Source organism: Spermophilus citellus, assembly GCF_964194105.1.
Source record: "Spermophilus citellus genome assembly, chromosome: 2".
Taxonomy (NCBI): domain Eukaryota; kingdom Metazoa; phylum Chordata; class Mammalia; order Rodentia; family Sciuridae; genus Spermophilus; species Spermophilus citellus.
In genome coordinates, this window is record NC_138183.1 from 126,478,031 (window position 1) to 126,504,744 (window position 26,714).

General features: G+C 41.1%; 1 protein-coding gene across 4 annotated transcripts in view; it reads right to left on the reverse strand.

Annotated features, from left to right (window-relative positions):
• Positions 1-26,714, reverse strand: part of NTM (neurotrimin) — a 411,195-nt gene that overhangs the window by 189,115 nt on the left and 195,366 nt on the right. The window contains exon 1 of one of the 4 annotated variants that reach the window (XM_081279774.1): positions 10,745-11,000. The exons of the other annotated variants lie outside the window; for them this stretch is intronic. Coding sequence (XP_081135900.1) covers positions 10,745-10,872 — 128 coding nt within the window. The 5' untranslated portion in view covers positions 10,873-11,000. Of the gene's footprint in view, positions 1-10,744; positions 11,001-26,714 lie in introns of those variants that run through there. 4 annotated transcript variants of the gene reach the window in all.

The window sequence follows — 26,714 nt, forward strand, 5'->3', positions numbered from 1 at the left end:
TAACAACAACAACAACAACAACAACAAATCCATTGAGTTAAGTGGGTCATGACTTTTCTGAAATGAATGGCATAGCATTTTGATTTGTTCAAGTTGCAAAAACCCAATACTAATCCAAATCCTGAAGGAAGCACAACATTGATCAATAGGTCACACAATATTTGTAAGTCATAGCTCCCAGTAGCCATGTCTTTATTCAATAACTCTATGTTCCATCTATGCAGCAAGAAGACTCAACAGATGATTGAGGAAATGTGAGGGTATCTCCAACATATCGGGGACCACAGGTAAACACACAAGAGTCTACTCTCAACATCCAAGTATAAGGCCAGGTCACCTGAAAGCCTAGTAGTTTTTAGATGAATTTCTATTCTTCTACCAAGACCAATTTTTAATATCATTTCACATTCAAACTATCCTTTCTCTGAACTTTTCCTTTATCCTTTATGATTGTTCTCCAAACGTAGTTTATCCAGTTATATATTGGTAGGAGAAAGCTCATGCTTCAATGTTTTTGTAATTTGTGGAGCTCTGAGAAGACAAAAAGGCACATACAACTTGAACATTCCTCATCCCAAAATCTTAAATGCTCCAAAATCTGAAACTTTTTGGGTGCCATCATGATACCACAAATGAAAAATTCTACACCATGCCATGTTGTATCATGCAAAAGATTTAAAAATATTGTATAACATTACTTTCTGTCTAAATTATACATGAAGCATGAATAAACTGTGTTTAGATTTGGGTCTCATTCCCAAGATATTTTATTATGTATATGCAAATATTTCAAAATTCAAAAATATCTGAAATCTGAAACACTTCTGGTCCCAAGCATTTCCAATGGGGGATAATCAGGGTGTAGTATTTGCTTCTCTATTACAAGGACACACACAATGACTCCTAGTTACCTTCAGGGCAGTTTGAATCTTGGTGAATGTTGTGGTAGCCAAGGAAAGTGGAAGAAGCTTGCTCAACAGGAAGTCTGGATGGAGATGTAGGCTATGCAGGAAGGGAGAGTGAGGAGAGATGAAGCCAGTGGTTCCTTTCATAGGACCTCTGTGAGCCCCTCACATCCACTGCAGAATGACTTATGTGATCCCATAGGCAGAACCCCTTCTGTCCAACTTCCCATGGGATTCTTCTAGTGGCATAGTGTTCTTTTAGTGGCAGGAGATGGGGTGAAGGAGAAAGGAGAGCTCTGTCCTTTCATCAAAGATCACAGGCTCTGTTTCTCCATCAGAGATCACAGCCCCTGACCAGTGGCTGTCTCCACAAAGCCTTTATCCCTTCAGGGCTTGAAGTGTTAATGATATCTTCTGTTACCAGGTCACAGATCCTCACTGTCCCTTACGAGGCTGTGCCTTTGTAAATAACTACTTTATTAAATTCTTCTGAAATTACTCAACTTCAGCATGACATTTTTCCCAAGGAACCCCAACTAAGTAGGCATTTGTAAAGTGTACCATATGAAAGATTTTTCACTTTCTCATGAAGACAAAGAAACAAAATGAAAAACCAATAGTTACAAATAGCACCAGAATTGAGCTTGCCCATTTCTTCTTCAGTGAGCATCCCTACCTTGCAAGAAAGGGGCTAGGAGGGAAAAGAAATATTCCAGGAAACCAATCTATCTGTAGTCTCTCGTCTACCTTTGAATCTCTCTTATCCTGTCTAGCCCACACATGAGATGGGCATTTGTCCAGTCCCTGCACAAATTAGATACAGCCTGACAGGGTATCTGTATGAAAAACACTATTAGTTGTTGTCCTGACTGGATGATATTTACAATGGTATTGGCTTAGCCAGAACTTGATTGGGCATTTGACCAGGCTAGACAGTATATACCAGGCACAAACTGCCATATTAGAAAAGGGGCTAGCAATGCCCTGCTCCTCCCATACCTGGGGCCTGGTGTGATAAATAAGGTTGCCCTTATCTGACAGCCTCATAAGTGGCACATCAACCTCTACTTAAGCCAGTGTGTTTCCACCCCTAGTCTCACTCCTCAAGCTAGTTCCATCTCCAACCCCTTGTTTCCGGCCTCTTCCCCAGGCCTGCATATGTCTCTAGCACTCGACTATCACCATGGGGCATCATCTATATTTAAGACTTGAACACTACCTGAGGGAAGAGCCTCATAGTTTAGGAGACTGAAATCATACCTGAGACCAAGAGCAGGTGGTATTTTTTCTATCTAGCAAGGGTGAAGCCTATTATCCAGGCAGTCCTATGTGGTCCACATGAAGACTGCCTAGTATTCCACCCAAGTGACTGTGTACATGAGGGACCATATGACCCTGTATACACATGATTGTGTACCCTATGTTTAGAGAGGAAGAGAATAAAAAGAAAATAATCTGGCTTATGACCAGTAAGAATCAGCCCCTTGCTTTATCAAGACCCACAATACATAGGAAGTACAGGCTAGTTAAAATGACAATTTCAGAGTGACAGGGGTTACCCCTGTGTGAAGGGGTGGGGGGCTTTCTCTGTTCTAACACTAAGTGATCTTAGCCACACATCATGTCCCCTTTTGGTAGTGCCACTATGTCTAAATGATTGCCCAGGGCCTAGTTGGAAGGAGGCAGCTGGTAAGTAGGCTGGCCTCCTCCCAGGAGAGAAGCCTCCCGGTTACACAGCACCATTTATGCCATCTGAGAAGGTGAGGCAGAGACAGAACAGAAGGACCGAACCAACATGCATAAATGCCCATGAGCAGCTGGGGGCTTTTGCTTCTCTGTTAATGTCTTTTAAAAGCCCACAGCATCCTCTCTTTTCTCCAAAGGCCTGTGAGGGGGAAAGAAGGAAGGAGTCCCCAGGGTCTGGAAAATCAGCATTCACTAAGTCAAGGGAATGCAAGAATCATTAAGTGCAGAAAAGCTAATTGGATCTCTCTAGATAGTTAATTTGGGTGATGTGATACCTCTGGGAGTGGGGGCAGGATATATCTCCCAGAAAGACTAAAACTCCCAGTTGGGGGCGGGGTGGGGGGGGGGGGAGAATCCCTGCTCAGCCTGCTGCAGCCCTGTGGCCCATCCTGAAAACCTGGGTGGAAGACCTCATCATTTGAATAGTTTCTGTTGGATTTTTTCATCAACAACCCTAGGATAGTTGGTTGTTTTTAGAATTCCCTCTCAGAGGAACAGTGATTTCTTAAAACAGTTTGTTACCACAGGCCAGTAGGAACAGCCATGGTCTTCTCCTGTCCCTTACCCTTTCTATGAAAGAAATGACTTTTGAAGATACTGCAGTAAGGACCGAGGGGAAGTAGGGAGATGTGGACCAACTGGAGCTCTTAGCCAGCTCTTGCTTTATCTGCCTTTTGTACAAATACTGTGGAAAACTCTAAAAGTCCCTCTTCTAGGCCAAGTGGAAAAAAACAAGAAGTCTCATAGGTATTTTCAACCAAGGGAAAGGAACATTGTAATGTTCCACCTTAATCACTGACTAAAAGAGGCAACACTGGAGGAAAAGGGTCAGGAAAGTGAGGAAAGGACACTCAGGTCTGCAGAGAAGAGGTGTGCAAGCCCATCGTGGGGATCTGAAGCTTCAAGCCACAAGCCCAGCTCAGACGGGAGGTAGGATTCCAAGCCTGGGTCTCTGGTATTTTGATGCCTTTCCCACCTACACAAAACACAGCAGTTGTTGCTGTAGAGCCCAATTTTCTTAGGCCTCCTTTTTCAGCTCTGAGGTTCTCCCCAGGTTTCTGTGCTTCTGCTTCTAACAGCCCACGCATTCTATTCTCTTTGGAGGTTTGCCTTTAGGTTCCTGGCCTCTTCACACCCTCTCACAGGGAGCTGCAAATGCCCTGGTACTTGCATACCCCAGGGGCACCAACATCACTCTGAGTGGGAGTAGGAAGAGCCCTAGCCACTCTGCCTAACTCAAGAGCTTCTCGTCCTTCCCTACTTCCCCCACTCCTACAGCCCCCTCTCCTAGGGCCACTTCCCTAAGAGGCCACCTGTACACTAATCCTCATCTCTGGCTCTGCTTCTTGGGAACCAGAATAAAGACATTTCTATTTGTAGTTCTCACTGACACTTTGGGATTGGAAGGTGAAACCCTTAGAGGGAGGGTTTGTGGGGCATTTTGGCAGGCTGCAGAGAAGGGCAGATACTAGAAGTTGTTCTGGAGTCAAGCACTGGGAGCAAGGGTACAGTTGGTGTCCTCTGACCCTGGGAGAGAGGAAAGTGACTTCTAAAGCCTACCCTCAGGAGTAGAGGGGCCATTCCGGTCCAAGTGGAGGCTTGGAGGCCTGAGCTCATTTCTGGGATGTGGGACACCCACATTAAGGCTGATACAATCCAGTCAGCCCTCAGTACTGAAGAGGGACACCTGTGAGAGTTTTAAGAATTCAGCTGGGGACAGGAATGTGTAGATCGGAAATCTTATGAAGGGTTCATTCCTGAGCACACCTTTAATGAAAAGTACATGTAGATAAATCAAGAACAGGTGGAGTGTCTCCTTAGGAAGAAAACGGTACCCAGAGCTGTGGATGTAAATATGGCGCATACCCCAGACAAGAGTTCTGGTCTGATATGAGCAGGGTTCTGTAAGGACAGAACAAGATGTCCAGAAAGGGATAAGTCCTAGCATGCTACATGAGGAGATTGCTTTGGGCTGTAGAGTGAGCTGCTATTAAAGGGGCCTGGGGAGGAAGAATGAAAGGACAAAAAATCATATTTACCCTTGGTATGGTGGCATACATTTGTAATCTCAGCTACTTGGGAGGCTGAAGAAGGCAGATGGCAGATTTGAGGCCAGCTTGGGCAATTCAGCAAGAGACCCTTTCTCAAACTTATAAAAAAGGATGACTATTCCTGGATTCAATCCCCAGTAACATCAAAAGAAAATAATTTATTTGGAAGTGGGAAAGAACATGCAACAGAGAGAAGATTACAAGGATAGGGAAGCCAGTCACCACCAGTCACAATGGGAATACTGAGGTTTCCCCTTCTTTGAGAGGTTTTTTACTTTACTTTTCCAAAATATGTGTGGTCTTGTTCATACCATGCCATATCTAAGCAGAAAATCTCTTCTGGCAAAAGGAAGAAGTTGAGCAAGGCTGACAGGAGGGGCTGTGTGTTAGGGGTATTTGTGTCTCACAAGATTCCTACGCATTCTTCAGGCCCACTGAATATATAGCCTTTCTACTCAGAGTGATGTGGATAAATTGAGGTGCATTTGAATAGGTATTTAATCCATTTATTTACCCATTTATTTATTAAACACCTACTATGTGTCACGCATCATTAAATACTGAAGGGATTCAATACATAAGCAAGCAAGACAGACACACATTCTGTTCCTGCACAAGAGGAGCATAGAAAGAGGAGGACATGAAGACACATGACACTTCTATATGATAGAATACAATGGGTATTGTACAGCAAGTAGACATGCATTGGGAAAATTAGCCTAGTTAGATGGGCCAAGGAGGGTCCTGCAGAAGTGGTATGTATGGAGAAAACTTTTCAAATGAGTATAAATCTGACACATGGAGGGACATAGGAGATAACCTACCAACAAAGAACCAAAAGAGGTTAAGACTATGCATCTGTTTTGTTCACAAGCCTAAGGCTATTTAGCTATTTATTAAAAAAAAAAAAAAAAAAAAAAAGATTTGTGATGAGAGTTGCATCTCCTGATTTCTTAATCCAAGATAAAATAGCGGTGTTTTCTGGATAGTGGATTCTGAAAGAGATTCCGTGGTGAACATTCTGCAAGCTTGACAATGTGTTGGGTGTTACTCAGATTTTAACAAGATCTCTACCATCTGGAAGCTGCCAAGCATCCCAGTATTTTATATGATATCACCTCAGTGAGAGCATTCGTATTTGAGAGAGGCAGCAACCAAGCCCAGGACCGTTGGTGTGATTTCTTTGGAGTCAAGGTACCTGAGTCCTGTTTCAACATCTTTTCTGCTGAGACAGGCCTGCCTCCCCAGTCATCTTGTGACTCAGTTTCCAATGTATGAAATGGGGGAAAGATTCCCTTCCCCACCCTGATCTTCATGTTGTATGAGAGTCAGCATATGTATGTATGGAAGGGAAGGCATAAAGGCCTCTGCAGGAGCAGGAAGGTGTTAACATTTGCCATCCTTCTGTGTGGAAATGCAGTCGTCCCCTCTCTTCATTATTATTTTTCAAGTAGCCAAATGCATGTCTGCATCACCATACTCAACATTACACATTTATTTATTGTGCTTGTATGCCTGTGGAGATGCAGTGCTCACTCGTCAGAACAAAACATTATTCCTTACTCTATATTTTAGGAGCTTATGATACAAAGAAGATAACAGCTACTTAAATGAAAGAAGGCAGGGGGCCTGCACAGACAATTGGATGATAAACACTGGATGGATACAGAGAAAAAAAAAAAACTAAACAGGCCCAATTTTAACCCTGGGAGTACACTGGCCAATGAGGAACCAGAAGTAGGAAGTTCTTCTTAAATGAAAAAGAGGTGCTTTCTTTCCTTTGCACCTAAAAGCTCCAGGCAGGCAGAAAGAGTAAGGCATGTCCCTGAGGCAGGCACAGAGATGGAAGGGTAGAGTAGTAGGTGAACAGGAGGGACCAATTTGGGGGCATCAGAGACCCATCTGTCATTCCCTCAAGAGCAATTTATTTACATCAACACTGGGCAAAGGATTATCCAAGTCCTTTACTGAGCCACTTGGTGCTTTTGATGATGTTCCATATTAACTGGTTTCTGTAGGAAGGGATTCCAGGTGGGACACAGGAAAACTGGTTCTTTCCCTGAATAAATTCTCCTGATCTTGAACTCTCAACAAGCTCAAATTGTTTGTTCCCTAATCTCAATGCAAATTGGCCACCTTCTGGACACAAGGTAGTCAGGGAGGGTGGGTGTAGAATCCAGGCTCACCTTACCTGGATAGACACACAGCTACAGCATACTCTCCTACCTAGCCTCCTGCCTCCAGGCTCAACCTCTCTCCACTCTATACTGTTTCTGACATGTTGACGGTACCTTTATAACAAATGTGTGTGAGATGCACTGGTTCAAACCTGTCACTGGTTCCCATTGATTTCAGAATAAAGCTGAAACGGTTCAGAAACACATACCAGGATCTGAGGTCTGGGTTGCAGCTCATACTTCCAAGCTCATTTAGACCCACTGTTTTGCACAGGCATCATATTACACTGTTTGCAGATTTCCTACAACTTCCTCACTGTGGGATGGTATGCCATGCTCTTAACCCATTTCACACTATGCTCTTTTCCTAAAGCCCCTTTCCACTTCCTCACCCACATGAACATTCCCTTTGGTTCCACTCTCAATGCTGCACCTTATGCAGCTCCATCATCACTCTCACTATGCTGTATGGTACTTTTGAAGGAAGGACCAATGTATTTTCTTTATCTGTCTTTTATTAAATTCCTCCTAGACCTGTTGTGCATATTACGGTACTGAATCCATGACCGTAACCAGTTGGTAAATAGTGGTTGCTGGGGGTGAAGACACATGATAGTAGGCATCTATCCTAAACTATGTGTCTCTGAGAAAATAGCTGACCTCACAGAGTCCAAATACTGGACTCTCTCCAACCCTTCTCCATAGTTACTCATGCTGGGCTGCCAGGAGTCTACGATGCCTGCATCTGTAACACTTGTGGGCAATGTTACTAGAAATCATAAAGCCAGATATTGTGTTACACAAAATCTTGCACTATGAGAAGAGAGGATGCAACAGACATTTTATGAGAGTATTTTTGTTAATTAACCAGAAAAATAATAGCTCAAACTTTCTTCATGCATGGCAGCATGCAAGCCCTTTCACTGTAATTAGGATCTCCTGAAATCATTGAAACAAATCTGGGGGCAGAGACACTTCTCAAATTCCAGATCTGAGGATATAAAATGTACAAACATGGCCAAGTCAATTCATCTACCTGGTCTTCTATTTCACATCTGTGCAAGACAAGGGTAAAGTCAAAAGTTCCAGCTGAGCAGGTCTCATTATGACTAAGCTCTCACCTTGCTCTGTAGAGATTCATGCAGACCTCTCAAGTGAGTGCCCATGTCTAGCACCTGTGCATACATTATAATTTCCCTATTCCCCGATGGGCAGGGCTTTCTAAAACTCAAAACTGTTCCATTCTTTGCCATGTTGAACAGAGAGAGGAAGGGGATACTAAGTTAGAAAATAAAGTGGAGCAGAACTGTAAAGACACTGATGAAAATTACTAAAATGTATCAGATGCAAACATGCCTTCACTTCTTATGCAGATTCTTGGGAGAAAGAAGAGTAGAAGTGCAAAAGGGCATGTTTTATTTCATCTCAGGAGAACACAAAAGAATCAGATAATATTCATTAGAATATAAATGCATGCAATAAAATGAGTAACATGGTTACTCCTTTCAGTGTTATCATCAAGGGAATTGCAAAGAATCGGAGGGATAAGAGTGTGGTAACCCTCTCTTACCCCTGGGAGACAACATTCCACTCTTAATCTTATGACTTTATATGGCTAACAAGGGATTTCACAGCCTCTTCCTAACTAATATCACTTTTGAGACTTTGCTTCCTTTCCCCTCAACCTGCTAATCAACTGGTTTTTAAGTGGAAGTGGTTCTATCTTTCAAGATGATTTCTTATCATAGCAAACCTCCCTTAATCTCTAGAGGATATGTTTTAAGACCTCCCAATGAATGCATAAAACTGCAGACACCTCCAAATCCTATGTGTATTTTGTTTTTTCCTATACATACACACCTATGATAAAGTTTAATTTGTAAATTAGGCATAGTGAAAGATTACCGACGATAACTACTAATAAAGTACAACAATTATAACAACTTTTTATGACCAAAGTCATGTGAATGTAGTGCCTCTCTCTCTTTCTCAAAAAATCTCATTATATCATATGCTATACAAAGAGATGATTCCCCTCCTGAGTGAGATGGGCTACAGTGGCATGAGATTTCACCATGTTACTCAGAGCAGTGTACAGTTTAAAAAACAGAAATTGTTTACTTCTGGAAATTTCCATTTATTTAGTATATTTGGGCCACAGTTGATCAAAAATAACTGAACCTATGAGAAATGAACCCATGTAAAGGGTGGGTCCTCACTTACTGGTCAGCTGTGAGGACATCAGATTAGTCTATTTTCTCCTCCTTACAAAATTGAGCACAAAAATAAATCTCCTCCCTATGTCCTAACGGGCTCAGGAATTGGGTTCTCATTAAGAATAGGATGCACTTTGGTAGTTTTAGTTTCATTGAAACCTGTTAAAAATGTTCAATGATCAGCAGAATACCCAGAGGAAGGAAATGGCAATACAGTTATCTGCAGGAGCTGAAATAATTCTTAATAAGTAGCTTGAGTTAAATAGCACTGAAAAGTTTAAGAAAAGGGAGGTCTCTGAGATCAGGAAAAGAGAGTTGAGTTGAGGAAATGAGGGAAGACAGATGTAACAGTTTTAGCATGGCTTACATATTATTGAGGCCATAGATTTTCATTTTTCTTTCTTTCTTTTTTGGTACTGGGGATTGAACACCAGCCCCCTTTTAAAATATTTTATTTAGAGACAGGGTCTTACTGAGTTGCTTAGAGCCCCACTAAGTTGCTGAGGCTGGCTCTGAACTCATGATCCTCCTGCCAAGGATCTTCTCTAGCCACTGAGATCACAGGGGAGCCCCACCATGCCCAGCAAGTCCACAGATTTTTCATACCAACAATATTCTATTCTTCTTTTTTGGTTACCTAATATAGACACATAGAACCAATATGAAGTAATTGGGGAAGGAAAAACCCAACCTAAATTCTGTTTTTAGAAAGTCCATCTTAAATTGTATTTCTCTTGTCTTAAAAGAGAAGGTAAGAGCCCAGAGGGTCTAAGCAGTTGGGTCATATTTCCCAATGTTCTGACATGTATGAACATTTGGGAATGACAAATCAGGAGATAGTCTTGAGGGATCCGCTTCCCTGTTCTTTATTATCTCGTTGAGGATAAAGCAGGCACTTTGCATCAGCATATATGCAAGAAGCTGGAAAACTAACCTGTACAGTCATATATGCAGTACAAAATATTATTCATTTGGCAACATTGATCTTTCTAGAGATACAGTGTTGGATACAAAGTTCTTTATCAACCATCTAGAAATTCCTCCTATAGAATATATGACCAAATAGATTCCACCCCACACCCACACAAGGGCTATTTTTGCAAATTTTACTTCCCTAGGAGCATTTTATAAAGAGAAAACTTAATACAAAGATCTTCTGGGCCCAATAACATCAATCCACCCCAAAGAAAATTGCCACACTGTCCAAGAGGATTTCTGACCTTGCCATCTCTCTGTGCCTGCATGAACTCCTGGCAAGTTAAGCTGTTTGAGTTAACTCTTATCCTTACAACTATAATGCATCAGAAGATTCTTTATGCCCCTTGTTCCTATGTGAAGGAAGTATAAATTCACATTGCTTGGAGCCAGTCCACAATGAGCTGAGAATGGGCCCTGCAGACCTCATCTGGGGTTTTGCTCTCTGTGGTCCTGGGTAACTTCTGAATTCTACATCTCATAAACTAAGGCGGGACAAGCAACAGTTGAGTTGTTATATTATGTATTAATACTCAAAATATATTTACTATCTGTGAGACATTGTTTAGAAATTTCTCTACTACTTAATTTGTGATAAATAACTAGTAAACATGTTTATCAATGTAGAAAAAACAACCGCAACATATAGAGCAACTTCAATTGGATTCACATACCTCATTGTGAAATCCATAGGGAAACCTGAGAGCAAACCATCCTCATAGGAAGAATCCGCTACATCCCTTACCATATGCTCCCTCATCTCCATCTTCCTCTCATCCACCTCTCTGCCCTCAGACTTCATCTACAACCTTGGTAAGTTTCCCACCAAATGCAAACTAGCCATAGGGCATGGAAAAGTGGAAGACATATGAATGATCCTGTCCAAATCTAATAGTATCCTTCATCCAAGAAAGCTTGAAAAACAGTGTAAACCTTTTTCTCTTCATTTCCCATCACTAGCCTCCTGTTCTGTTCAGTTCTTCAGATGGAGAAGGGTGGATCTAAGGCTAGAGTTAGCCTCTGGAACTTCAGGCTATAAACGTAGACATCACTAAGCCTGCCGGCATGACATCCTTTCTCCTATTAATAGCAACCTCTTCCATTCTGCTTGCCCCAGAAAACGAAATGAATGAGGCTTGGCTGCAAGTGTAGGAGAGAATAAAACCCAGGATGGCAATAAATCGGAGTGCAGAGTGGCAGACACTGTAATCCGCTGGAATGCTGCTCTGGCTCAAGGAAAAGAACCTCTTTGGGGAACCAGTGAAGGAAATCAATGCCCATAAAAGCATCCAGGGCACAAGCAATGGCAGAAAAGATAGATACTGTTGACCAGGACATGCAGCAGATTGCAGGTTGTAAAACAAAATAGAAAGTCATTAAAAAGGTGGGCAAAGGGCACTATTGTGTGATGTGGATGTCACTGGGGACCTATGTTAGCGGGGCTCAGGACTTCTCATTAGTCAGAAGGTCAGCATTGCCAAGACTCTGTCTGCATGGCCCTGGAATCCCTTTCTATACGCAAACTGTGGAGAGGTGAGAGATGGTTCGTATTTATTGCTACTTATGTAATAGGTCTATTTGGAAACACATTCTGACCAGCTTATCAGGATATTAATACATCACAGACATATTGAGCTGTATTCATTTAGGGTTCGGGTTGCTTTAACCAAAGATTTTTCTGGGAACCATGCCAGGGTACATTTTCTGGAAGGACTTCCCTTTTCTACCTCTTTCACCATCCTTTGATCCACCAGAGGGCAGAGTCAACCTGCGAGACTCAGGCTTAGAGACCTTATGGGGCAGTTTGAAGTAGAAATGTGTCTGGGACAAGGAGCCAGAAATGCAAAAACATTTGAATTATCAGGGCAAAACACTGACAATAGGACCCAAGAGGAGCAGGTGAAAGTGCTCATAATGTGCTGTGCCTCAGTTTCTCTACACATGAAAGGGGCAGATATTTGAATTACTTCCAAAGCCCTCTGTAAATTAAACCACAATATACAAATTATAAAGAGTAACTTAAATCACCAAAGAAGGACAGACAGGCCACAAGGACATGGCCAGAAAAAAATAGAAAAAAGTTATATTCTAAATGCTTCTTCTACCTGCTTCCATCTCCCCTCTCCCCCCTGCCCCTTTGCTTGGATGTTCTGATTCGAGACTTTCTCTTTTTCTTTCTTGTACTTGGCTACCCCCTCCAGCTCCTCTTGTCTTAGGAGAAAGAAAACTAAAACCAAAAACAACTCCTAAGGGAAAAATGACAGCAGCTGCTTCCTCCCCCTCCTGCTGCCCCCGCCATGAGAGGTAGCTGTGAAGCCCCGGCACACGGCCAGCTATGGTGAGAGCTTTGATTTCCAATCCCATCGCCTCATTTTGTCAGCCTCTGCATACCACAAACAGCTCAGCCCCCATTTATCACATAGAAGAAGGGGAGATGGAGGGAAGAAAAATGCAAGAAACACCTTTCCTTCCCATAACGAATAACTGGTACAGTCATTGCTTGTTACCCTCAGCAGTGTCCATGGTGTGTATCACATGTATGTCACACTACCTCTCCTTTAAGAGGTAACTTTCCACTACCAGGCTGGAGAGAAACAGTTATCTCCCTGCTATTGTTCAGTGTTCTTTTGCCCACAATTTCTATCCATCAGACTCTTCTGAGAAGAATGGATAAATAGAGGACCCTTTTGATCTTGGTTGTTTGTTTCTGTTCGCATCACAGGCATGCACTGACATATACAGATGGCTTATGTGCAGTCTCTCACTCCCCCACATCTCACACGGGTACTTGTGGAGACTCAAGGTGCTTCCAAAAAGTGATGTTGCACCTTTTCTGTCCTGTGCTCCTTTTTCTGCCAATAGACACACATCTGTCCCCTATCTGGATCCCAGTCAATCTCACCCTTTTCATATACACACACACAGACACACACACACACACACACACACACACACACACACCAGTACAATGTATTATATTCTACTTCCTGATACTCTATGGTATACGCAATTTTGCATAGTTCTCGTGGGCATCACAGTATCATGAAAAAACATCCTTTGCTGATTTATTTACTCAGTAGGATAATAAATAGTTTTTGTGCATCCCTAGTGTGTATCAGTCAGTGTGCCAGGGGAATACAGAGATAAATAGGACAGGGTATGGCCTTTTGTGTGGTCAAAATCAGGACGTGCTTTCTGGCTTGAAATGCACATCAGGCACCCAGAGTTTTTAAAAGATGCCTGTAGTTTACAAATACCCAATCCCCCTACACACAAACTCAGAAGCACACACAATACTAAAAATAAATCTTGCAGCTTTTTCTGATGTCCAAAACTAAAATCCATTATTTTAAATGGCTGATGAGGAGGATTGTGCTAGAAGTGGAAAATCCAAGGTGCAAGAAACCTGGAGAGGTGAGCAGAGTCATTTTCAGGAAGGGCCTTTTAAGTTACTCAGTGGAATCTGGAATGTACTGTGTATGTACAAAGAGTTTCAAGAAGGCAGCTTTTGTGCTCAGATCTGTATTCTAGAGAGACCATATTTCATTTTAGGAGCCCAAATTAAGAGGAAGGAGCAAGACTATTCATGAGATCATGCAATGAGCCATCCCTGCAAGTGATGCTGAGGTCTGTGCAAGGGCTAAGGAGAGGGGGAAAGAAATTAGAGATGTTAAGAAGTAGAAGCTGTGGTCCACATTCAGAATTTAGAAATGGAAGAAGTAATAATGGAAAGGAAGGATTATGGTACAATAATGATGACTAACATTTATTGACCATTGAAATGCACCAGGCATCATGCTAAAACCTTTCAGGCATCATTTTACTTGAGTGATACAACTACTCTGGTAGATATGAAAACATCTCCACTTTGCAATTTCACAAGGAAATTGAAGCCTAATACATTACCTAAGGTCACATAGTTAATAAATCATGGAGCAGGAATTAGAACTCTGGTAATCTCATTCATACAATAGGAAATAAAAAGAACCAGAAGGATGGAAAAGCCTTTCCATTTTAAGGAAATGTGCTTATAATAGAGAGTAAGGGGTAAAACTGTCTAATAATCTCTCCCCATGAGATCTGTACTCTATAGCAAGGTATCCATCTACCTCTTATTTTTCTGGTTTGGGTAAATGGATGAGTGCAGAGACCTAGAAGAAGAAATAGGATTTGTGCATGTAAGATACTGAGTCATGAACCAACATACACATGGCTCTTATTTGATTCTTGGGGGCTGGTCTTCCTTGTCCATCAGGTTGTTAATTCCTTTAGGATACAATCTGTTCTGCTGTGTCTCAGGAATTCTGACCATTTGGTCTAAGGTAGCTACTCAGACAACTGCTTATTGGTTTACTAAACATATGTAGCATCATTTATGGGAAAGGCCAGTGGCAGGACAGCCCCCTGCCTCTTCTCAAGAAGTAATGTCTAAGGGATATATATATATATATATATATATATATATATATATATATATATATATCACTTTCCTTGACTTCCTGCACTTTAACAGCTGGGATCAGCTTTCTCTATGTCTCTGTGCAAGAGACCACACAGACAGCCCACCACTGATACTGTTATGAATTGTTGGATTACCTAGTAAGATTTCTCAGAACATGTTTTGGTTTAAAAAAGGAAGCCAACTTGTCTTGGTGAATACCCCTATGTGGAAAGCATAAAAATTTATCTCACTACCCACCCATCCAGTACAGGCTCTCTCCTATCTGCCCCCTTCTCCCTAAAATACCCTCTGTGCCCTTCTGGTTCTCTCTCTGTCCTTGCCTTGGACAGTGCATTTTATATGAAGCTAGGTGTAAAATTTGATGACAGCTTTTCTTGTCATTGTGGCCCTCATGCAGATCCCTCAGTGATATACACAACTGACCCTCTGGCAGCAGTGGAGTCTCATTACAAATGAGAGAAAAAGAGAGGCAGGAAGAAGCAAAACTGGGAGTTGAGATTGAGAGTGAGGCTGACAGGACACAGCATAGGAGAAAAAGAGAAGAAGAATGTTGAAAAAAAAGACAAGAAGAACATAAGGACATGTGCTTAAAATGAGAAGTAAGGGGGAAAATAAGAGATGGGGTTTTCCATCCTCCTGGTTATTTTTATTTCCTATTGGATGAATGAGATTGTGTGTGTGTGTATGCGCGTGCACGTGTGCATGCATGTGTGTGAGAGAGAGAGAAACAGTATGGTATCTGTCACAAGGCAATAGGAATCTAATTCTAAGTAGCACTGTGATTAGCTCCAATCCTGCAGACATTGTTATTAGTTTAAAAAAGACCAACTGAGGAGCTCATGAGACTGAGTTGGTAGTTGTGAGTCCAGGCAAAAGACTCCCTGGAGAAGCTGATTTGAAAAGGTCCACATCCATGTAGGATTTCCATGGGACTTGGAGTCACCGTTTCCAAGGTTGCATTTCTGCTTTCATCTATACACAGATTCTCAAGACCAGCAGGCAAAGGCCCTGTGCTCAGTAGGCAGGAGCCAGCCCATTTGCTAAGTGGTCCCCATCTTCCTTTCCTCCTTGGCAGACAAGGCACATCTTAGCTTCCTTTAATAAACTCATGAAGTCTGACAGTAGGCATCATTGCTGGAGCCCTGGCTTTTTGTTATAAATATTTGTTCCCAGGAAAACCCAGTTGATTGGACTTTAAAAGCCCCAAGGGAGGCTGATTTGCTGACGATAGTTGCCTAAATAAAACCAGTTGGAAGAAGATCTTTATAGAAACACAATAGCAGGAAAATCCACATCTGCCTTTGCAGGTGTTCCAGACATGGATGCACCCCTTTTTTCATTTCCCCTGGTGTTTATCTCATTCCTTCTCCTGTCTCCAGCAGAAATTAACTTTAATACTAATACATGGCACTCATGTGTTTGCAGTCTTGGCAGGGTCCTAAGCTCCCTAGCTCCACATCTCCCCAAACAGACCAACAATGAAACATCTATTCTGAGTGAGGACCTATGCCAAGTACAGAGCTCAGAGCATGATGCTGTGCCATAGCTCCCCTAAACACGCTATTCAGTGCCTGCAGCACTTTACCTACATTTCAAATTAATAGGCAGTTTGGGTGCTCACCTTTCAGTTTCCTGTATAGAGGCGGAGACTGCAATGAATGCCAGCCCATGGTGTCTAGGTTATTAGATATGCCTGCAGAATGCAGGTAATTTGTGTTTCTGCTTTGTGCAATTGGCACTAATGGCACATGCATAAAACGGAGCCATCTTCCAAAACATGCGTCAAAGGAATATATTTACCAGGCACAAAGGCTAGGAGCAGAAGAATTGAACTCTAATGATAACTTGTTTGTAGAAAAGTGATGCACTTAAGTTATTATGTATGAAAACTATTGGCAAAATTGTCAGTCTAGGCTCGTTAGACAGAAGCAGAGGATCAACAGAAGGGGTGGTCTGCTGGTTGGAATTGAGGGACATAGTGCTGTGTGAGGATATAGATTACCAGAGGGAATGGAAATAAAATGAGAATTAAATCTTCTGAGGTTGATTTTAAGAAAGAAACAGGAGGGGATTTCATAGGTCAAAGAGAGGTTGGCAAGAATAGAGCTGGGAACAGAATCCTGTAATGGATCAGCTTTTCACTTATATTTTCTGTACTTCATAGTCCTTTTACTTATATAAATGGAGTCAGGGCATTTTCCATTTAGTTCTTCATCTCCTACATTTCATCACACCTCTGTTGACCCCAGGCATCTTTCATATGACTTTTATTTATTTTATTTTTCAGAATTTCATGTTAGACTCTGGTATCTACTGTTGTTGCAACCTTATGCATTCTGATTTATATTTTACTTTTTATACTTGAACTTTGATGTTGGTTTGCATTTAAAGAGCAGGAAATTAACACCATGACCCTGATTTCATATTCAAAGCAAATGAGGTCCTGGAAAGAAGGGCTCATGGAGGTCATTGCACAAGACAACTTTAGTGATTAAGATGAATTACACATCCTCTGTCTCCTGCAGTGAGATCCTCCCTCCCTATCTCTAAAATGGGAATAAAACACTGGTTCCTTCTACTTTTCTCCTGTGAATATTACAAACTTTGAGAAAAGTTAAGCCAAAAGGGTATATCAAGGTGAGCATTGAATGGATTTAACAGCAGAGAATGGTATCAAAATGATTAATACAAAGTATCAGATAATCAAAAAAGGAATGGTTTGTATTGAATGTGTATTCTCACACACGTATGTACACATACATACACACGATCAACCTCTATTCATCCTTTTCTGTTGTAGCTCAGTTTTCAAGATCCTATGGATTCTATCAAGGAGTAGTCTCTGGGCTTATGCCAGAGGCTAAACTGGAGGGTAGGTTCCTCATCTGTGGATAATCAAGAAAAGCATGGTGCGTCCTTCTTTTGTTCAAGTAGCCTCTCTTTGGGGAATCCTGAGGTCAGTATATCTCATTCTTTCAGAACCCTAGGCAGATAGGTAAATACTATTTCCCACCCACACCAAATAGGGAAAGAAATAAGTCAATCAACAAAGACTGTTTATCCAAAGTTATATAAATACCACATCTTTAAAAGTATCCAGACAAAAAGTAACCTATTACCTTTATGGAGTGATTTAAAATTTTATCATGGCAAATCACTCAGTCCCTTTCTTGCCCATAACAAAGACCTTGAGTAGGAATTTCTTCAAAACTTTTTGCTCATAGCAATAGTAGGAATTAAAAGTCACTGGATAGAATCATACAGATCTCACTTCCATTGATTTTGGGGACCCCTAATCTCAGCTTGGTTGGCAGAGTTTAGTCACCTCTCCCCAATCTCATTCTCTTCCTGTCTACCTTATTTGAATTATTAAGTCCACTAATTCTTAGTGAGAGTGAACACATTTGGAGTTCCTTCAGAAATCCTTTTGGCAGCATATATATACTGAGACATCTCCAGAAACACAGCATCTAAATTTGAAGATGCCATTAGCTCTGATCAGTTTTAACACCAGGGCTGTTCCACATGTGTAGAAAGAAAATAGCAACATAAACAGAGGGAGAAACAAAGACAGGAATTCAAAAAATCATCAGCTGAGTTATAAAACCAAGCTGTAACTGTGAAGGAAGGAAAGTAGGGCTCAGATTGGGGGCCTGATCTGCAGTGCAATTGCAACTTTGCAGGATCTAATTCTCTTCAGATTTTCTGTTAATGTCTCCACTCTACAGCTCTGATAGGAGCTCTTTTGTTGAAGCATATATTCTTTCTCCAGCATATTGTATATCACATCTCCTCCAGAGCTGAAGCACTGGCAGCCATGCATTCTGATTCAAACCCCCTTGGTAGGACTCTGTGTAGACTGGTGGTATTGCTTTGCTACTCCAACCTTCACCCAGTATTGCCTGTGCATAGCCAAGTGATCCCATTTAATTTAACAGCTCTGCCCAGTTGCCTTGGTGCATAATATCCCCAGACCCTATCTGAGATGGCTTTTTGGTGCAGAAGACTGATGCACAGGACTAGAAGATTGCCAACTCATTTCCATTGTGACTGAAAATCCCATTTCAGCTTAGGATGGCAAAGGCAAACAATTTAATGCATTAACCTGCACTGACTCCTCACCCAGCTGCTTTCCATCTTGATTGAAGGGTAAGAAGGTTAATTATTCCCAGGCTCATCTTCAGACTTCACAGACCATATCATTGCTGCTAGCAGGGTGGCCTGGTCTGGCTGAACCTAGGTTTTGGAGCCAATGGTGGTAATGAAGTTGGCTGCTGTTGCTCCAGTAGCTGCTCCAGCTTGTCTTTGATATTGAAAGGGTCGGTCATGAGATCAAATATGCATGTCTCTGTTTTCAGATACCGGGAATATGAGGAGCAATAATTTTGGCCACTGCACACTGCTTTGGACAATATGACCAACCATGGCAGTGTACCCCTCACCAATGGAAGGATTTTATAGACACTATATACAGAATGAACATTTTCCCTGCTACTTCAACTTTGAGGAAGGACCAGGTTTTGGAGATACAGCCTCTGGGAATCAGCTCAATATTCAGCTAGACGTTGAGGAGACCAGCTGCTGCACACGAGAGAGACTGTTTGCTTAGGTAGCAGAGAATGGGAGCCACCCACGGAAAGGAGAACTTCTCTCATCCATTGGCAGTTCAAGAATAAGACAGAGAAAGAAGGAAACAGGCAGGGGAGAGAGGATCTTCCACTATATACTCTCTGTTCTCCTCCCCCTCACCCCCGCCCAGCCCCTTCACCCCCTTGAGGACATCATCCTTAAAATATATTTCATTTCACAGCTGCATTATGGTACCACAAAATCCTGGGAATCCAATTTAAGAACAGATTACCTCCTCACTTACTTCATTTGAAGCAATTACATGTTAATTTTCATTGAAACCAGCCTAATGCATACCAATCTGATGCTGCAATCTCATTTGAATACTTAAGGGAACATCTACCAGGTTTGGGGCTCCAGAGATTTATATTTAAAGGGCCGCTTCATCATTCTGTTCGTTGGTGGGCTCTCATCTATTCCTGCTACCCTCCCCAAGCTCCTCGGGATAGAAGTTTTCCCATGGTGAAGTAGGAGTAGAACAGCTTTCCCCACAATGGCAAAAAGCTGCATTTGGAGAGGAAGCCTGTGTTCTGGGGCTTCTGTCTTTTCTCTGCCATTCATGTGGTGTGTGACTGTAATGGCAACACCTCCACCTTGCTTTGTCTTCCTTGTGAAGTCAAGATTCATTCTCTGCCATCTGCACGGGAGATATGCAATGCCAAGTCCCTGCCTTTTCTCAGCCTCAATCTATGCTCAACCTTCTCAAATTGTTGATTACTATATATTGTATTCCCAACCATTCACCTAAGGAGGAAATAGCTTTCTAGACAAGCACTGTGCATTGATCTGAACCACTGGTAATTAATAATACTCAGGGACTTTGTGATCAGCTGGTCTTTTAGTTTTAGAATAGGGAGGTTAAACAAAGAAAAGCTTGTTTGCTCCGTTTATGCAGTTAAGCTAAAGAAATTCATGTTTGAAACTGCAATTTAATGAGATTTTAACACTATAAAGGACCCTGAAACTATTGTGATGATGCTATATAAATGTGTTTTATATTATGTTATAATTAATCTACGATGTCGTGGAGGTGGGCAGATGGAAGTGACAAGATTGATTCAATTCAAGATGGTCCAGCATTGTTGGTTCCCATGCAACCACAGTTCTTCTGTATTGAATTAGGTATATGGGGGTGTGGAAGCAAGCATGGAGCTGGATAGATATATGTAATTATTGGGTAAGTGTTACTTGAAGGAGGACAGATAATCAGAACTAATTATTCTGTATGGTGCTTATTTTTTGAGTCCCCACTGTGTGCTTGTTCTTAGATCCAGGAATAGAACAGTGAACTAAATATATTGACAATAACAGAAATGTAAATATATATATATATATATATATATATATATATATATATATATATATAAATTATATATGTGTGTGTGTGTGTGTGTGTATATGTATATGTATATATATATATATATATATATATATATATATATATATATATATAAGCTCCTTTTCTCATGAAGCTTATGAAACAAAATAAAACAAATACACAAATACATCAGATGATAAGTACAGCACAGAACAATTAATCAGTATAAGGATGATAGAAATTTCGAATTGCTGCTACAGTTCTACTATATTCTCATTATACTGGTCAAGCATATTTGAACCTTTTCTTTCTGGGAAGAATCAAAGAGCCTAGTAGGCCTATGTCATTAGTACCAATTACACCAATGAAGGTAATACTTGACATACCAGGGTATTTTGAAACCCTTTGCCAAATCACAGCTTTCCATTATTGAGAGTAGAACTTGTCACTGTTTCGGAAGAGCCAAAGGATTGTTGGTAATATAGCCAGGGAGGCAAACATAGGCTAAAAGAGGAGGCATGCTCAGAGTCCCCTGCCTGAAGACTGACACACCTTCTTAACATTTTCAATATCAATCAACAATAAAAAGAACAAAATTGGGCTGGGGATGTGGCTCAAGCGGTAGCGCGCTCGCCTGGCATGCGTGCGGCCCGGGTTCGATCCTCAGCACCACATACAAACAAAGATGTTGTGTCCACCGAAAACTAAAAAATAAATATTAAAAAATTCTCTCTCTCTCTCTCTCTCTCTCTCTCTCTCTCTCTCTCTCTCTCTCTGTCTCTTTCCACTCTCTCTTTAAAAAAAAAAAAAAAAAGAACAAAATTGGGGCTGGGGATGTGGCTCAAGCGGTAGCACGCTCGCCTGGCATGCGTGCGACCCGGGTTCGATCCTCAGCACCACATACCAACAAAGATGTTGTGTCCGCCGAGAACTAAAAAATAAATATTAAAAATTCTCTCTCTCTCTCTCTCTCTCTCTCTCTCTTAAAAAAAAAAAAAAAAAAAAAGAACAAAATGATGTTACCTTCCCTTATGGAGACCTTGGTAAATATTTTCTTTGTCTTCGTGTAGCAAGAATGAAAACTGTTTCCCTTGCTAGAGGGTTAACTAGACTGATAGAATGCAATTGCAGTATAAAAATACAATTGTTTTTTAAAGAAACAAATAGTTTCTTTTTAAAAAAAAACATTTATTTTTTAGTATAGATGGACACAATACCTTTATTTTATTTTTATGTGGTGCTGAAAATCGAACCCAGGGCCTCACACATGCTAGGCAAACGCTTTCCTCTGAGCCACAATCCCAGCCCCAAAACTAATAGTTTCTAATAAAAATTTTCTAATGCAGAATTAAAAACGAATGTGAGTCATTCAGGAACTTTGGACTTCTGTGACTTTGGGGGACAGTGGCAAGACTTTGTCTTGCTCAGCTGATTCCAGGAAATAGTCTTGCCCCTTAAAGAAGTACTAGCATAAGTTCTGTTTTGCAGGCTCTTCTTTTCCTCTCATACTCCTTTAACCTTGTATCCTTAAATCTGTACTTCATTCATTCACATTATCTTAGTTAACTGCACTAGTTTAGAAGTATCTGAATGAGAAATGCACCAAGGGAAAGTGCTGAGCCGTTTGTCCATTACATGTGGTTAAAAAAAAAAAAAAAAAAGGTCTATAACTCCATCTCCCTTAGCAGAGCTCACACTTTTGGCTTGATTACAATAAAAATGACTTGCATTTCCACAGCATATCTTAATTTTCTAAACCTATAATGCATCTATTAAGTACTTTTCTGTGCCAGTCACTATGTTAGGTATGTGAGGTATATTAAAAAGAAAATTCCTTTCCTTGGAATGACTCCTAATGATATTGAGGACACAATATGTGGTAAATGCCATTAAATTAAGGGACAAATACAGGATCCTGTCAGGGTCCATATCTGTCCTTTCTGTTCATTTGTAAACTTTCTCTGTTCTTCTCTGTATCCAGCGGACCACATTCCTACATTCCCCAGGCTTCCTTAATGTCTGATTTCAGCATCAGCTTGGTCAGTGGAAGGGTAGAAGGTTTCACACCTCCCCTTCTGTGTGGCTGGTATCTATGACAGTGACTGTGTCTTCTCTGTGACTGCAACCCTTACCTACCTGACTTCAACTCTGATTGGCCATTCCTAACCCTACACTCACAACACTGACTCATCCTAAGTCCTGGGGCCCTACAGATGGGTGTGGGTGGGAGAATAAAGTATTATAATTGGCTGTTGAAGTCTCTACTTTCTCTAACATGTCCTCATTGGCTTTCTGCAACACCATCACAAGTGAAACAAAAATGTGTCTACTGATATACTTCCAGTAATTTCTGGCTAGTACTGGCACCTAATCCAGGGAATGTGGAGAGACGGAAATATTCAAAGAGGTACAGAGAAGAGCACACATGAGTTGAATATAGAATAAGCTGTAGCAGTCAGAGGATGAATGAAGGAAGAGCATTACAAGGAGGATTAGCAAGGTTTAGGATGCTTGTAAAATCATGTTCAGGTTGTCTTGCTTATCTGTACCCTGCCCCACAGAGAAATGATTGTCCCATCTAGAAGTGGTGAAGGAGCTGAGCGCAACAGCTTTTTCTGTGCAGCACTTGCAATGATCTGCATTTAAAGACCCCTACAAGGTCTGAGCTTTAATCAATGAAGGGAAAGGAATGCAACATCATCGTTTTGCAAATTGAGTAAACAGTAGACCAACAAGGGCAAGTGGTCACAGAAATACTAAGTCATGGTTTCTTCAAGAAATCTGGAGTCCAGCACTGGTTTCCAAGTCTGCCTGCTTGCAGCACAGTTACTGACTATGGCGGAGTGTCCCTGATTCAGATGGCTGTGCCTTCTCTTACAATAAAAGAGCCATCTTCATCTTTCAGAAACACCTTTTGGAAGCAGTGTGTTCTTCACAGGAAAATGTTACTTATGCCTCCCCTGACTTATTGTCCCCCGTGCATAATGTCATATTTTTATTTTTATTTCAGCCTTCTTGAGACATAATTGGTAAATAAAAATTGTATATATATATATATATATATATATATATATATATATATATACACAAATATATATGTATATTTTTGATACATATATACATTGTGAAATGATCACAGCAATCAAGCTAATTGACATGTCCATCACCTCACCTATTATCGTTTTTTTTTCCTTTGTTGCAAGAGCACAAGTTCTATTCTCAGCATATTTCAGCAAATCTCAGTAAATGCAACTCTGTATCATTAACCATTATCACCATGCTCTATGTCAGTTCTCCAGAATTATCTTGTGTAACTGAGACTTCACACTCTTCTCACCACTTCTCCCTGGGCCCCATTGTTCTGCTCTTTGCTTCCATAAGCTTGATTGATTTAGATTCTACATATAAGTGAAACCATGCAGTATTTGTCTTTCTGTTTCTGGCTTATTTTACATAGCAAAATGCCCTCCAGGTTCATCCATGTTGTCAAAAATGGTTACCATAGTATTCAGCAATCCCAGTTCTGGGTATATATCCAAAGGAAATTAAATCACTATCTCAAACATATATCTGCACCCTAAATGTTCATTACAGCACAATTTACAATATCCAAAATATAGAAACAACCTAAATGTCCACTCAGCAAGAGATGGCTAGATAAAGAAAATGCAATATGTAGGGGTGTGTGTGTGTGTGTGTATGTATGTATATATATATATATATATATATATATATATATATATATATATATATATGCAATATAATAGTATTCTGCTTTAAAAAATAATAAGGAAATCCTACCTTTACTTTAAACTATAGGACATTAAATCTTAAGGTTTCAAGCACTAGAGTTGACAATCATTAAATAAGAAGAGAGCTGTGTGCCTGGATCAAAAGACATTCAAACATTTGGCAAGACTGTTTTTCAGAAAGGGACAGCCTCTAATTACTGTGTGACACTGACCACATCAGACTACCTTTCTTCCTCATAAGGAGGCTAAATTTGATGATCTCTAAAATTATTTGCCCCAACAGCCATTTATTATTCTACTTCAAGGTTTAAAGAGCAAACATGAATTTCCTATACTCTTTTCTGTCCTATAGGATTGTGAACATGTTACATGATGATGCAGAGCAAATGGCCAGTAGTTGGGAAAGGGAGATATCTCCATTGAAGGACATAAACTAGTCAGGGAGAGCACACTTTTCATAATTAATTTATTTGATTGCAAGGGGGAAGGGAGTAAGTAGGGATGCTAGGGATCAACCCAAGGCCTCAAGCCTGCTAGGAAAGTGCTCCTCTAATATGCTACATTCTCAGCCCAAGCATGCTTTTTTGCAAAGGTGATGTGACTACTTTTGGAAAACTACCTGGAGAAGCTATTCATTGAAAATGGTTTAATGATGGTACCAACTAAACAAAGAACGAAACCAAGTGCCCTGCACTGCCCTCTCCTGGTAGATCAGGAAGCCACATTTACAAGAGAGACATGGAGCTGCAGGGTCTTAACACATGAAAGGTATTTGTAGGGGCACAAATGCGTTTAAAGTACTCCCCAGCTTTCACTACAGGAAGCCAACTACCTTGACACATGCCTTGTACAACACTTGCTCTTTATTTTAAACACATTTTCAGATGTCATGTCAAAAGCAAGATAAGGCCTTTTCAATAACATTCCATATTTACACCTCTTTTATTTTTTTAAACAAAAGCTTGTGTCTGAATAGAAACACATCTTCAAAGAATGTCTTTTAAAGAATCCATGGGACAGAGAAAAATGTGTTGATGATGAAATAAGTTCAACTGAGCAGTTTGAAAAAAAAAATCTTTCAACAGATTTGGAAGAATGACATGAAAAGGGACACAAAGACTGGAGGCTGTCTGGGAAGGTCGAAGCAGTGGATAAATTGAGTCATCAGGATGGAGCTGTCATCCATTGGGCTGAAGTCTCGGGCTGATGTTTGTTTCAGATTCTTGTCCTGCCTCTGATTTCTGCCAGGTCTTTGTCTCTGAAGTCTTCCCTGGATTTTGACAATGAACCCAAAGGCTGCATGGAATCTTTTGAGGTATACCGCTGTACTCTGGAAAGTGACTGCTAAGGTGACTTTCAGGGTCTATATTTACTGTCTCTCAATCGTTTACAAACCCAGTTGCCTTCATTGACAACCCAAGAGGATTTTGCTAACTGCCTGGTGCTGAGTGCACCATCTGGGAGTGGGGAAGCCATGCTGTGTCTTCCTGCCTCTCACATCCCACCCAGCCATAAGCAGATCACTGCATTCAGATCTCACCGGCATCCACAACCATGATGCAGGAGTGAGGCAGAGAAGTCAGTACACAACAGAGCTGTTGGGGTGCTCCTACACTAAGGCAAGCGGAGCTTGTTCTGAGTAGTTGGGTACACAAAATTGAGTGAGACATGGATGGAAACATGTGCTTGGTGCACACAGTCTGGCTTCCTGATGAAAAGAATTCAGGTCATGATACTGAGCTAAGATGCCTTCCTCTTTGTGATCTGTGGATGAAAATACTATTTAAATGCAAATCACAGAGGCATTTATTACAACCATGGTTGTGATTCCAAAGTTATTTAAAAAGCAAGCCACTGGTTGAATATCTTACCCACCACTCAGGTGAAGTGCCTCACTGAGACCAAGAACAGGTTGTACAGAAGAGGCACATGACAAAGTGAGTCAGCTCTCATCCTGAACTTGATCAAGACAATCAGACAGTTCATATAAGGTATAACAACAGCAGCAGCAGCAGCAACACACACACACACACACACACACACACACACACACACACACACACACTAAGGGGCCAAATGCTGAACAATAACTAAGAGAGGATGGCTGAGGAGGAGCCACTTTCAATATCTCACTGGGGTGACCTTTCCTTCTGTCTGAAATCATAAAGGATGGTCCGATAGGCCCAGCAGGAACTCAAGTGTCTTCCAGGGCTTTTCTGGAGGTAACAAGACCCCCTCTGGCTCTTCCTCCAACTGTGACCAAGGAAGATTATCTCTGTAATTTTTAAAATAAGAAAACAGTGTTGCTGTTATTTTCATACAAAGCTAGCCTGAGCTGGAGCCCACAGATGCGTTTGCAGTCCCTTCCCCTAAATCTAGAGACTCCTGCCATGCATCTTGTGTGCAGCATGGAAGGAACAGGCCAGTAATTGTTCATTAGGACAGCACACGTACACAGGAACAAATCTTGCCACCCAAGAGCC